General features: G+C 41.6%; 1 protein-coding gene across 1 annotated transcript; it reads left to right on the top strand.

The window, feature by feature from the left end:
- Positions 1–1,971: 1,971 nt before the first annotated feature.
- On the top strand, positions 1,972–3,139 carry LOC138361071 (uncharacterized). Its single transcript, XM_069320542.1, has 2 exons — positions 1,972–2,534; positions 2,659–3,139. Exons 1-2 carry the CDS (start codon positions 1,972–1,974, stop codon positions 3,137–3,139), a joined length of 1,044 nt encoding a protein of 347 aa, XP_069176643.1.
- The last annotated feature ends 10,544 nt before the right edge of the window (positions 3,140–13,683 follow it).

Raw genomic sequence — 13,683 nt, 5'->3', positions numbered from 1 at the left:
AAAAATAGATATTATTGCACTTACCGAAACGTGGATGAATGTAGAAAATAGAGAACTATTAGCTGAATATCAAATAAATGGATTTAAACTATTTCACACAGATATATTAGACGAGGAGGGGGAGTAGCCATATATGTTAGGGACAATTTGAAATGTAGTCTCAAAGAGGGAATCAAAACTGAGCCACACACAGAAACTATTTGGATAGAATTAAACGAAAAAGCTAATAATATTATAATAGGAGATATATATAGGCCACCAAATTTAGACAGAATGGATGCAAAGCACCTATGGGATGAAATATCTAGAGCATCTAGATCTAACAGTATTTATGTCATGGGTGACTTTAATTTTAGCGGAATAAACTGGTTGAACAAAACAGGGAATAGTGAAGCAGAAGATTTTCTAGAATTAATTGACGATTGCTTTCTTACGCAACACATTAAGGAACCAACACGGGAAAATAATATTTTAGATTTAGTGTTAACTAACAGGGAAACACAAATTAATGACATCGAAATAGGGAGTGAGCTAGGGAACAGTGATCACAAAGAAATCAGATTTAGCATAGAATGGAATAGACCAGTAGGAGAAAATTCTGTTAAAGTGCCAGATTTTCGAAAAGCTGATTTTAATAGCCTAAGAATTTTTTTGGGTCAAATTGATTGGAAAGTCTTGGGTATGGGGTGTGGGCCGGTCTTGGAGCGAGACATGAACCCAGCGATAGGTGACGTAAATGGGGATTTCGATGTGGATTCAATATATAACTTATTTAAGAATATTCTAAACAAAGCACAGGAACGTAGTATACCATACAAATTGAATAGATCGAATACTAATGACCCAAAGTGGATAACAAAGAATTTGAAGAACCTTATAGGTAAAAAGAGAGCTTGGTACAAAAGGATTAAAAATGAGGAGGTCACTTTAGAACAGGAATTCGTACAACTGGTTAGAAATGTTAAAAAAGAGATAAGGAAAGCAAAAAGAAACTATGAAGTTCGCATAGCAGGGCAAGCAAAGACAAATCCTAAAGGGTTTTTTCAGTTATATCGTACTAAGACTAGGGAAAGGATAGGTCCATTAAAAACTGAGACAGGTCAAATAACAGATAGTGATGAAGAGATGAGTAGTATTTTTAATAAATATTTTGTATCTGTATTTACTAAAGAGGAACTTAACAATATGCCTTCAGCCGAACAAGTCTATATGGGTGGGGACGAGGAAAGGTTGACGAGTTTAACAGTTACCAGGGAGGATGTTCTTAAACAAATAGTAAAACTCAAACCAAACAAATCCCCAGGGCCGGATGCAGTGTTTGCCAGGGTGCTTAAAGAATGCAAAGAGGAGCTTTGTGACCCACTGTCAACCATATTTAATAAATCAATAGAGTCAGGCAGAGTGCCAGAGTTTTGGAAAGATGCTAATGTGATACCAGTTTTTAAGAAAGGAGATAGATCACTTGCGTCTAACTATTGACCAATTAGCCTAACGTCTATTGTGGGAAAGTTACTCGAATCTATAATAGCAAATAAAATTCGTCTTCATCTTGAAAAACATCAATTAATAATTGAGTCGCAACATGGTTTTATAAATGGCCGTTCATGCTTAACAAATTTGTTATCTTTTTATTCTAGCATAGTTGAGGCAGTTGATAGTGGTAAGGATTGTGATGTTGTGTACCTTGACTTTAGCAAAGCTTTTGATACAGTGCCACATGAAAGACTGATTAAAAAGATAGAGTCTCATGGTATTGGGGGTGCTATATTAAGCTGGATTAGGGCATGGCTATATAAAAGGAAACAGAGAGTTAGTATAAATGGAATCAAGTCAGAGTGGGAAAATGTTGTAAGTGGAGTGCCTCAAGGCTCTGTCCTGGGACCTCTGTTGTTTATAATATATATATAAATGATTTAGATTCAGGTTTGAGTAGCAACATTGGACCCAAACCTAACCTGACGACGCTCAATCATGGCAAAATACTACTGTGATTACTGCGACACCTACCTCACACATGACTCTCCCTCGGTGCGGAAGACTCACTGCGAGGGGCGAAAACACAAGGAAAATGTCAAAATGTACTACCAGAAGTGGATGGAGGACCAAGCTCAGTCTCTGATTGATGCAACAACTGCTGCATTTAAAGCCAGGAAGATTCCAAAGGGAGCAGCCATTCCTCCACCGAGCAGCATGCAAGGAGGTCCAGGAGGTCCTGTTGGGCAAGAAGGTACATGCGGTTCAGGGCCTCAGAACATGGGTGGTCCTGGAGGTCCCCCAATAGGGCCAGGAATGGGGAACATGGGCCCTCCAGGCATGGCTGGTGCAAACATACCAGGCAACATGGGTATGCCCCCAATGGGTCCAAGAGGACCTATGATGGGGCCACCAATGATGGGTGGCTCAAGCATGCCACCAGGTATGATGCCAGGGATGCAGCCTCTAATGGGTGGTCCCATGGGATCAATGAGACCTCCACAGATGTCTGGACATCCACAGATGTCTGGACATCCACAGATGTCTGGACATCCACAGATGTCTGGACATCCACAGATGTCTGGACATCCACAGATGTCTGGACATCCACAGATGTCTGGACCTCCACAGATGTCTGGACATCCACAGATGTCTGGACATCCACAGATGTCTGGACATCCACAGATGTCTGGACATCCACAGATGTCTGGGCATCTACAGATGTCTGGACATCCACAGATGTCTGGACATCCACAGATGTCTGGACATTCACAGATGTCTGGACATTCACAGATGTCTGGACCTCCACAGATGTCTGGGCATTCACAGATGTCTGGGCATTCACAGATGTCTGGACATCCACAGATGTCTGGACATTCACAGATGTCTGGACATCCACAGATGTCTGGACATTCACAGATGTCTGGACATCCACAGATGTCTGGACATTCACAGATGTCTGGACATTCACAGATGTCTGGACATCCACAGATGGTTGGACATCCACAGATGGCTGGACATCCACAGATGGCTGGACATCCACAAATGGCTGGACATCCACAAATGTCTGGACATCCACAAATGTCTGGACATCCACAAATGGCTGGACATCCACAAATGGCTGGGCTTCCACAGAGAAGACCATATATATGTAGAGCGTAAATAGGTGGCCGAGGGCCTATATGTTACACGACCTGAGATCACAAACATCTACCATCTACTCATGCTCACTTTAATTTATTTCAATCTATTATAATATGTGTTGTAGCTAATAAGTTTATCATAAATATCAACAACATATGTTCAGAGAATATTGAAAAATAAATATTAAAGGAACTTCAGCTTGTTTAATTTATTCTGAATGTTAGAAGCACATCTCAGGTCTGTTGGCTGGTGTACTATAAGCATACCATATAGTACACTCAATACTGCTACCGGCATTCCACTCTTCCACAACCCTCTTTCCAGACTAGTTTCCTATGTGCTTCTTAAATCTTAATTTCCTCAGGACATTTGGGTCTAAATTCTTCCTAGTAGGCTGTACATCGTACATGACGGAAGGTTATCAGTTGGAGACCCAAACATTGGAGATGGGATGCTCTCGGGACCTGGCGAGGATGACAAGGGGATTATAATGTTGATTTATAAAAGCCTCAACTCACCTCAAGTTGTCTCCCTCAACTTGCCTATTTCTGCCTGCAGAACCGAGCTCTGGCCCTTGGACCTCGCTTTTCTAGCAGTTGGTTGTCTAATGCCTGCAGAACCTATGGCCTATTTCTCTATCATACCTGATTATAAAGTTATAAAAACAAAGGCAGAAGGCCTGTTGACCCATACGCGGCAGCTCCTATCTATAACCACCCAATCCCACTCATATACATAATAATCTTAATAATAATCTTTATTTAGGTAAGTTACATACATAAAGAGATTTACAAAGTTTGTTGGCTTTATAGATAGAGCTAGTACATACAATGCCTAAAGCCACATGTCCAACAAACACTTGAAACAATCAAGGGACCCCACCTCCACCACATGTCTGGTGGATGCTTGATGCAACGAGACAGTGAAAATTTTCCCCATCCAGTGGTCTATTTCAGTAGGAAGGTCAAAGGACCAGAAGTTCGTTATTCGGCCACGGATCGGGAGGCGCTCGCAGTGGTAGAGTCAGTTAGATATTTTGAACTTTATCTTTTTCAACGTCATTTTGTAATCTACACTGATCACAGAGCATTAACACACATTTTTAAGAAACGCACGAAATGCCCACGAATGTCACGCTGGTCTCACGAATTGTATGCACACTCATTCCAGATCCTTTACAAGCCTGGACATGTAGTGCCGGATACTTTAAGTAGGAACATCGCTGCTATTAACGTTAACCAGAATATTGAAAACATTTCACCTGAGAAAATGAGAGAATTCCAAAGAATGAACCTAGATGGAAATATATTATTGAATATTTAGAAGGGGGAAATTATCCGCCCAAAAATCGTAAATTTACAATGCATGAATTCGAGTTAAAGGAGGGAGTGTTATACTATGTAAATAGTCAGGCAGATCGAGCAGTATCCCAGCTAGTTATCGCAGACGAATTGATGATTGATTGATGAAGATTAAGCCACCCAAGAGGTGGCACGGGCATGAATAGCCCGTAAGTGGTACATTTTTTTTCAGTATTCTGAGTTTCCATTTAACCATCAAGCTGTTATCGCGGGGGAGGATACTGCTTCACAGTCTTTATGAGGGTGTCCAGCTGCTGGACACCTTTGTTGACCAGGAGAGTGGCTGTGTTGATGGCTTCAGGGTGGCCACTGCATGATTCAGGAACTCTTAAAGCTCTTCTAAGGTCGTTGGTTGCTTCACATTCCAGAAGATAGTGAAGTAATGGCTTTTCTGTGACAGTTTGGCAGATGATGCACTCTCTCTGTCGGGGTTCACCAATCTCCCAGTTGCATCTGTAACCTAGACGTAGTCTATATAACTTAACTGCTATTTCCCTGTGGATTCCTTTTGGGATATTTAACCTTTCTAATTTGGTTGCCTGAAGATACCATGTTGCAGATGGCGAACCTTCAGCTATTCTCTGGTGCAGGTAGGCTTTCTTGAGATGTGAGAGTTTTTTGGTGATGATGTATTTTATGATCTCTAGGCTGGGTTGAATTGTTTTATGTATCACTGGATGACGAGTTGCCAATTTAGCAATTTCATCAGCTTTTTCATTTAATGGGATTCCAATATGGGATGGGATCCAGTTTAAAGTTATGTTGAGTCCTTTGCCTTTAGCGACTGCTCCAAGATACAAAATGGTGGTAATTATTTCCACATTATCTTTCCACTGTTTTTGTCCTAGTATTTGAAGTGCAGCTTTTGAGTCTGTGTGTATGATTGCATTTTGAGTGTTTTGTGCAATCCCATATGCGAATGTCTGTTGTATGGCAAACAGCTCAGTTTGGGTTGATGATACTAGTCCTCCCAGTCTCCAATATGCCTGTACGCTGGCCGTGCAAAGAGCAGCGCCAGCACTCTCATATTCTGTGTCCACCGATCCGTCTGTGAAGATGTGGGTGGCTCCTGCTACTGCTATGCTATACATTTGCTCTTCTATTATGCGCCTTAGGATTGTCGGATCATAGGCAGCCTTTTTCATTGGGAGACTTTCTATTACTATTTTGAAAGTAGGCTCTTCCCACGGTGCGGAAGGAGTGTAATTTGTGTGTGGATGATCACCCTCTCTATCAAGAATCATGCTTTTTAAATGAAGTCTGTTTACGACTTTACCTGCTCTTGCAGCCCAAGAATTTCCATTGTTTTGGCCTAGTCCAACCACCAAGGCCTCCCGTACTGGGATTGGATCAGAAGAAATAATTATCTTACTGACAATTGTAGCTGTCCTTTGTGATATTCTTTCTTGTAGAGAGGGCAAACTCTCCAGTCTAAGAGTTTCAAGCCTGGTCCACATGGGGGCTCCCAGTGCGGCTCTCATAGCATTGTTTTGGGCAACTTCAAGCTTTTTCCACTGTTGGTGTGATAGATTTGTGAGTGCAGTTGCGGCATAATCGATCACTGATCTGACTGCCTGTACATAGTATGTGCGAAGGACTTGCAGATTGGCTCCTCCAGAAAGGGAGGTTAGCGACCTAAGGATTGCCGTCCGGGCCGCAGTTCGCTCTCTCAAGTAAGTGACCTCAGCATTAAAATTCATGTGTGTGTTCAGGATGATTCCTAGATACTGATAGGTGTCGACCCATTCAATTGGTTGACCCTGTACTGTGAGTTGGATGTTGGGCTTCGCTATTTTTATGGGCATGGCCTTTGACTTTGAGGGGTTGAGTTTGATCCAAATCTGTTTTGCCTCTTTACTGATGCAGTCTAAGCATTTGGGTGCAAGGCGCGCCGCATCCCTTCCTTTTATGATGATGACAAAGTCGTCCGCGTAGCTTAGCAGCCTGCAGTGATGTGGAAGTTTCAACCTCATTATTCTTTCCATTAAACAGTTGAAGAGAAGAGGGCTGAGAATACCTCCTTGCGGTGTACCATTTTCATGTCTTTTGTACTCAGAGACTGTGCCATGAAGTTTTACTCTTGCTTCTCTGTTTATGAGACAGTTTTTGGTCCAGGAGAGCAGGTTGCCTCTGACCTCTTTGTCAATGAGGCAGCAGAGAATAGCTGGGGCGCTAGCCAGTTCAAAGGCTTTTTCGAGGTCCAGGAATGTCAGCATTCCTGGTCTGTCATTCAAGTGGGCTAACAGAGTTGTAATACATTCCACTGTGCCAACCCCTCTTCTATAGGCATACATATCATGGTGCAGTTTAGGCATTTTCCACTCCAGTCTGTTGAGTGCCATTCTGTCAGCCGTCTTGGCTGCACAGCTTTGGAGAAAGATGGGCCGGGGATTAGCTGGATCTTTAGGTTTTGGGATCGGCACTATGTCTGCTCTATTCCAAGCAGAAGGTCTAGTTTGAGAAGTCCAGGCTAAATTAATTAACCTTGGGTATGCAGCGTCTCCCTCTGGGCCGAGGTTTCTAATCATTTTATAGGTAATTTTGTCGGCTCGAGGGGATGTATCCTTGGAGTTTTTCTTAGCCCTATTGAGTTCATCCAGTGTGAAGGGGGCATTAGTGTCAGAGACTTCTTCACATGCTGTAAGGATTCTGTGCCACCTTTCTTCCTCTAGTCCGGTCTGTACTACTAATACATCTGGTGGAAGTTGATTGCTGGCTGCTCTCTCTGCAAACCTGGTTGCCAGTACTTCGGCTTCCTGTTGAGGATCCTTGGGGTGTGGAGCTTTAGGTGTTTTATTCCCTTTGGCCCGGTGAATTTGCTGCCACATCTCTCCGAGAGAGGTGTGTTCATTCAGGTGTGAACACCATTCCAGCCACTTTTGTTCTTTTATTTGTCTCGTCTCTCGATGTACATGTTCCTTGACCTCACAAAGTAAGATCCTGTTGCGGTCACTTGGCTGCTTTTTGTATAGCTTTCTTGTTCTATTGAGTCTATGGTTGAGTTCTTTGACACGTTCGCAATAGTACCAATGATCTTTATGGTGTCCGGTGGACTGTTTTTTCAGTGGGATTGAGTGGTTGGCGGCACTTTGAATCGCTTTGACAAATTCTTATTCTGCTTGATTAATGTCTTTGGGAAGATCATAGTTTCTTTGCCACTCTGAAATGAGGTTTTGAAATCGGTCCCAGTTTGCTAAAGCAAAGTTCCAGGCTTCAGATGGAGGCGGAGGTGGGGTGGGTAGGTCTAACTGAAGATCAATTTGGACCCCATAGTGGTCGCTTGTCAGTGTGGGCTCAACTGGCCATGTTGCTGCATCTCTTAGGGAGGCTGACACGAAGGTTAGGTCTAATCTGCCTCCTTGGATGTGGGTAAGTTCATTCTAGTTTAGGATTTGTATTTCTGGAAGCTGGTCCAGTAGATGTGTAATGTGTATGCCGGCTTCATTTGTTTTGTTCGAGCCCAGTGCCAATCGATGATGGGCATTAAAATCTCCACAAATGATTGTGTTTGTTGTTGTCGCGTGTCCAAATAACACAGAGAGATCCATTTCGGCATGTGGAGACCTGTACACATTGAACACTTCAAGTTTGTCGTGTCTGAGCTCAATGGTGACTCCCATTACCTCTGTCCCTGCTCCACAATTGGGTGGGCTGGTTATGGATTTGGAGATCAGGTCACATTTTACATAGATTGCACATTCCCTGGATTGCCCATTGATCCATGGAAGGAAGAAGCCTCGATAGCCTGAGATTTTAGGTTCTAATCCGGCTCGAAGCAAGCTCTCCTGTAGTATCAGGATGTCTATGCCCTTGGTTGCTGCTATGCATTGCAAGTGTTGCAATTTAGTGCGCAGTCCTTGCGCATTCCATTGCAGGATCTTTAGAATTCTAGGTTCTTGTAATTTGCTGATAATTCCGTGGTATCCATGGAGTCTGATGAACACGCCATGGAAGTTGCAATTGGTGTATCCCGTTGTCCCATACGTTGTTTGTTGTTGTTAAAGATTTAGCTATTCAGGACGGAGTGTCCATGTAGCACGGGCTATGGTGAGCCCGTAATTGAGTTTGGTGATATACATGATAACCTTTTTCCTGTGATATTTAGGTCTAAGTTTAAAATGGAGGAGAGGACTTCTCCTTTTTCCCTGCTTATTTTGTCGCTTCTGTTTTATTGCACTGGTTTTAATCTTGTTTTATATACATTATCTTGGTGGCGGATGTAGATGCAGAATGCTCACTAATGAGTCCCATTCCTCAACAGCTTTTCTCATCATTGTAGTCGCGGTGGAATGTGCATCTAATGCAGTTGCTGTCGTTGGATTAATGTTGAGTTTGATGCGCAGGGGTTCAGTAGCTTCACATTCTAGTAAGTAGTGCAATAGCGGCGCCTCTGCTTCAGTTTCACAGATGTGACACTCTTTAACTATTGGGTTCATTACCTCCCAGCAGCACTTGTACCCAAGTCTGAGTCTGTGTATGGCTACTGCAATGTCTCTGGATATCTTTTTGCCAGGCTTGAAAGAGGAGTAACCAGTGGCTTGTTCGTACCATATCGCAGTGGATCTTCCTTCCGCTACTTTGGCTCTGTGGCGACTTTTGATAGTTGAGAATATTTTCTTCTTGATTTGCTCCTTTATCTGTGAGAAACTTGGAGGGATTTGAACCTGTACAACAGGTAGAGCAGTGGCAGTTTTTGCTAGTGAGTCTGCCTTTTCATTACCATCTATGCCAATGTGACTTGGTATCCAATTTAGGGTGATTGACAGCCCTCGATTATGGGCATCTTTCCTATATGTTGAATTTCTGTGAGGAGATGTATATTATCTCTGTGCTGACTGGATAACAATGCCTGGAGCGAAGATTTAGAGTCTGTATGAATGATGACATCATGTAAATTATTCTCAATTGTATAGTTTATTGCCTCCTTCAGGGCATATAATTCTGTTTGCAATGTTGAGCACCCATACAGTTACCGCCCAACCACACCACACCATCTGGTCACCATTTGGTCCGGGAGACATCTCCCGTCACGCTGGGTGCAGTTGCACCTCCACAGATCTCCAGTATCATCTATTGATACTGGTGATGGCTCAAAAGGGCCACCACTTACGAGCTATTCATGCCTGTGCCACCTTTTGGGTGGCTTCATCTTCATCTTAACACATTCACAAGGGAGACATCTCCCGTCATGCAGGGTGCATTCGCACCTCCACAGATCTCCAGTATCAGCTCTTGATACTGGTAATGGCTTAAAAGGGCCACCACTTACGGGCTATTTATGCCCGTGCCACCTTTTGGGTTGCTTCATCTTCATCTTAACACATTCATAAGGGAGACATCTCCCGTCATGCAGGGTGCATTCGCACCTCCACAGATCTCCAGTATCAGCTCTTGATACTGGTAATGGCTTAAAAGGGCCACCACTTACGGGCTATTCATGCCCGTGCCACCTTTTGGGTGGCTTAATCTTCATCAATCATCAATCGTTGAGCACCCACTATTCATGCTCAAGTAAGCTTCATGGTTGGTAGTGTAAACTGCTGCCCCAGCAGAACCTTTTTCTTGATCAACTGATCCGTCTGTGAAGATGTGAGTCGTTGTGGGTCTAGAGATAGTTTCCATTTGTTGCTCTATTACTTCCTTGAGCCTCTGCGGGTCATATGCTGATTTTTTAACTGATAATCTTTCAATGATTATCTTAATACAATTTCTCCCACCCTACCCATCAACATTGGTGTTCCCCAGGGCAGCATACTTGGCCCTCTCCTCTTTCTCATCTACATTAATGACCTTCCAAATGCCTCCCAACACCTCAAACCAATTCTATTTGCTGACGACACAACCTTCATTTACTCCAGTCCTGATCCCCTTGCTCTAAATGCCACAGTAAATACTGAGCTAAATAAAGTCCATCTGTGGCTAACTGCCAACAAACTCACCCTTAACATTGACAAAACCTTCTATATTCTGTTTGGCAATAAATCCTCTAATCAAATAAATCTCAAAATAAACAATACCCAAATTTGTAACAAATTAGATGGCAAATTCCTTGGCATTCTCATTGACCACAAGCTTAATTTCCAGGGACACATTCTAAACATATCAAAAAAAGTTTCAAAAACTGTGGGCATTCTTTCTAAGATCAGATATTATGTACCACGCCCTGCCCTGGTGACTCTCTATTACTCCCTTATCTATCCATATCTCAACTATGGTATTTGTGCTTGGGGCTCTACTACCCAAAATCACTTACGTCCTCTAATTACTCAACACAAAGCTGCTATTAGGACAATATCCAATTCTGGCCCCAGACATCACTCGGTACCCCTACTTAAATCTCTGAATATGTTAGACATTAAGTCACTGCACATTCTCTCATGTGTATTATACATATATAAAACGCTAAACTATAATGTCAATCCTGATCTCAAAAGCTTCATAGAAGGTTGTATCAGAACCCATGAGCATCACACCAGAAATAAATACAGTTTTGATATTCCTAGAGTATGACTTAATCAAACTAGAAATGCTCTACAAATCAAGGGGCCCAGAATGTGGAATGACCTTCCCAACCATGTTAAAGACTGTACCTCTCTCAACCAGTTTAAGTTAAAAGCGAAGCTATACCTAATAAATTCCCTGTAACCTACCTTACCCTTCTATTGTCAACCAATGTCTGTTTTTTTCTTTAAAGAGCGCTGTTTGTCGACATAATTGTATTTGTGCTGCTTTTCATCTATGTTTTCATTCTACTCATTATGCTCAATTAGTATTAAGCTTGTCATTTAAGTTTATCATGCCCGAAACGCTTTGCGTAATAGTGGCTTTAGGCATTGTATGTACTAGCTCTACCTATAAGTCAACCAATCTTTGTAAAAATTTATTGTATGTATGTACCTTACCTAAATAAAATTGTATTGTATTGTATTGTATTGTTTAGAGTCGATTCTTCCCATGGAGGAGGCTGTCGAAAGTGTTGATATGGTCTATCTTCCCCTTTGTTTTTAATGGTCCATTTCATGTCCATTTTCTCTAAAATCTTGACCACATTATCCATCCATGAGCTTGTTCTATACTGTAGGTTTTTCTGAAAGGATCTCTGTATGCTGTCTTTGATTGACAGCCTGGCGGTTGTTCCAGTAAGTTTTCCTATTATGGTGGCTATCCTTTGTTTCATCCTGTTTTCTAATGCTGGTAAATTTGTTTCCATTCTAAGGTTCTCTCTACGCGTCCATATAGGTGCTCCAAGCATTGTTCGCAGAGCATCATTTTGAGACACTTCCAGTTTCTCCCACTGGTTATCACTGAGGGATGTAAGGGCAGGAGCAGCATAGTCGATGAGTGACCTAACTGCTCGAACGTAGTACATTTTGAGTACTGGTAGAGATGCACCCTCTCTAAGACTGGTCAGAGAGCCCATATATAGCCCAGATATGTCCCATACGAGGCAGCTCTTATTTATATCCACCCAGTCTCGTTCACTTATATGTCTAACCTTTGCTTGGAACAATCACGGAATACTTCTTCTATTATTGCATATTTATAAAATGGAATGTTTATTTCCTAAACATTGTGAATGGAATGTCTATTTCCACGGAGGTGAGGATGACAATTTATATGTGTAAGATGTCTGAACGAGGTTCAGGTTCAAGTTCAAGAAAGTTTATTGAGAAAAAGGAAGTACATCTCAAAAGGATAGAGTAGCTTAAGCTATTTAAATCTTAAGCTAAACGCTGAACTGTAATGCCAATCCTGACCTCAAAAGCTTCTTTGAAGATTGTAACAGAACCCATGAGCACCACACCAGAAATAAATACAGTTTTGATATTCCAAGAGTACGACTTAATCAAACTAGAAATGCTCTACAAATCAAGGGACCCAGAATGTGGAATGACCTTCCCAACCATGTTAAAGACTGCATGTACCTCTCTCAACCAGTTTAAGATAAAAACGAAGTACTACCTAATAAATTCCCTGTAACCTACCTTACCCCTCTATTGCCAACCCATATCTGTTTTTTTTTTTTAACAACGCTGTTTGTCGACCTAATTGTATTTGTGCTGCTTTTTCAGCCATGTTCCCCTTTTTTATCTTTATTTCTATTTGTTCTCAACACATTTTATTCTTTATACTCAATTAGTATTAAGCTTTAGTCATTAATGTTTTTCATGCCCGAAACGCTTTGCGTAATAGTGGCTTTAGGCATTGTATGTACTAGCTTTATCTATAAATCCATTAATCTTTGTAAAATCTCTTGTGTGTATGTATGTACCTTACCTAAATAAACATTTATTTATTTATTTATTTATTTCTACCCTCGTCTATATAAGGTCTTTCAAGGGGCTCACAAACCCATACAGTTCACAATTATTAATCATATTCTATATTTCACATTCCAATGGCATCCTGGGATATATCTTATTGATTATGCTGCCCCTGTCATGTCTTGTTTTGGTAAAGGCAGACTAAACAAGGTGGAGAAGGTACAACATGAAGCAATGCGAATAATTCCAAGATTATTCTCAAGGCCAAAGAAATATGATTACTGAGATAATGATGATATGATTGAACTTATAGATTACTATGGATAGAATTTCAGAGATAAATGAAGCCTCAGCGATTAGACTAATGAGAGGCGAGGGAGCTAATAAATTAATCCTCTCACTTCAAAGGTGGGAAGGAATGAATAATGCATGTGAAAGCATAATAAGGTCTTTATGTTCTAATGTTACAAAGCATTATTAACAATTAACGCCAACACGGGTGGAACAGAAATTAGATGCAGTAATTTTTCCCTCTATGTTTCAACACTCTGAACGTTGCTGTGGTTTGCTAATTCATTGATAATCGACATCGCCTTGTTCACACCCTCCCAACATTATAAGTCACTGAGAAGCAATATCTCCTTAGTCAGACTCCCAACATTTTGAAATACCATCTTGTTCAGCACTTGTACACGCCCTACTACCATCAAAGGTAACTCTATTCTTAACAATGACTTCCAATTCTATTGGTGTAAACCATTTTTCCTGAGTTTCTTCGTCAACATTTTCCACCACACAGGGTTGAACACTGCCATCATTAATGGGTCCACCACACAGGGTTGAACACTGCCATCATTAATGGATCCACCACACAGGGTTGAACACTGCCATCATTAATGGATCCACCACACAAGGGTGAACACTGCCATTATTAATGGATC

This window comes from Procambarus clarkii, unplaced genomic scaffold (assembly GCF_040958095.1).
Source record: "Procambarus clarkii isolate CNS0578487 unplaced genomic scaffold, FALCON_Pclarkii_2.0 HiC_scaffold_168, whole genome shotgun sequence".
NCBI classification, from domain to species: Eukaryota; Metazoa; Arthropoda; class Malacostraca; order Decapoda; family Cambaridae; genus Procambarus; species Procambarus clarkii.
This window is presented reverse-complemented; position numbering and strand designations above follow the sequence as displayed.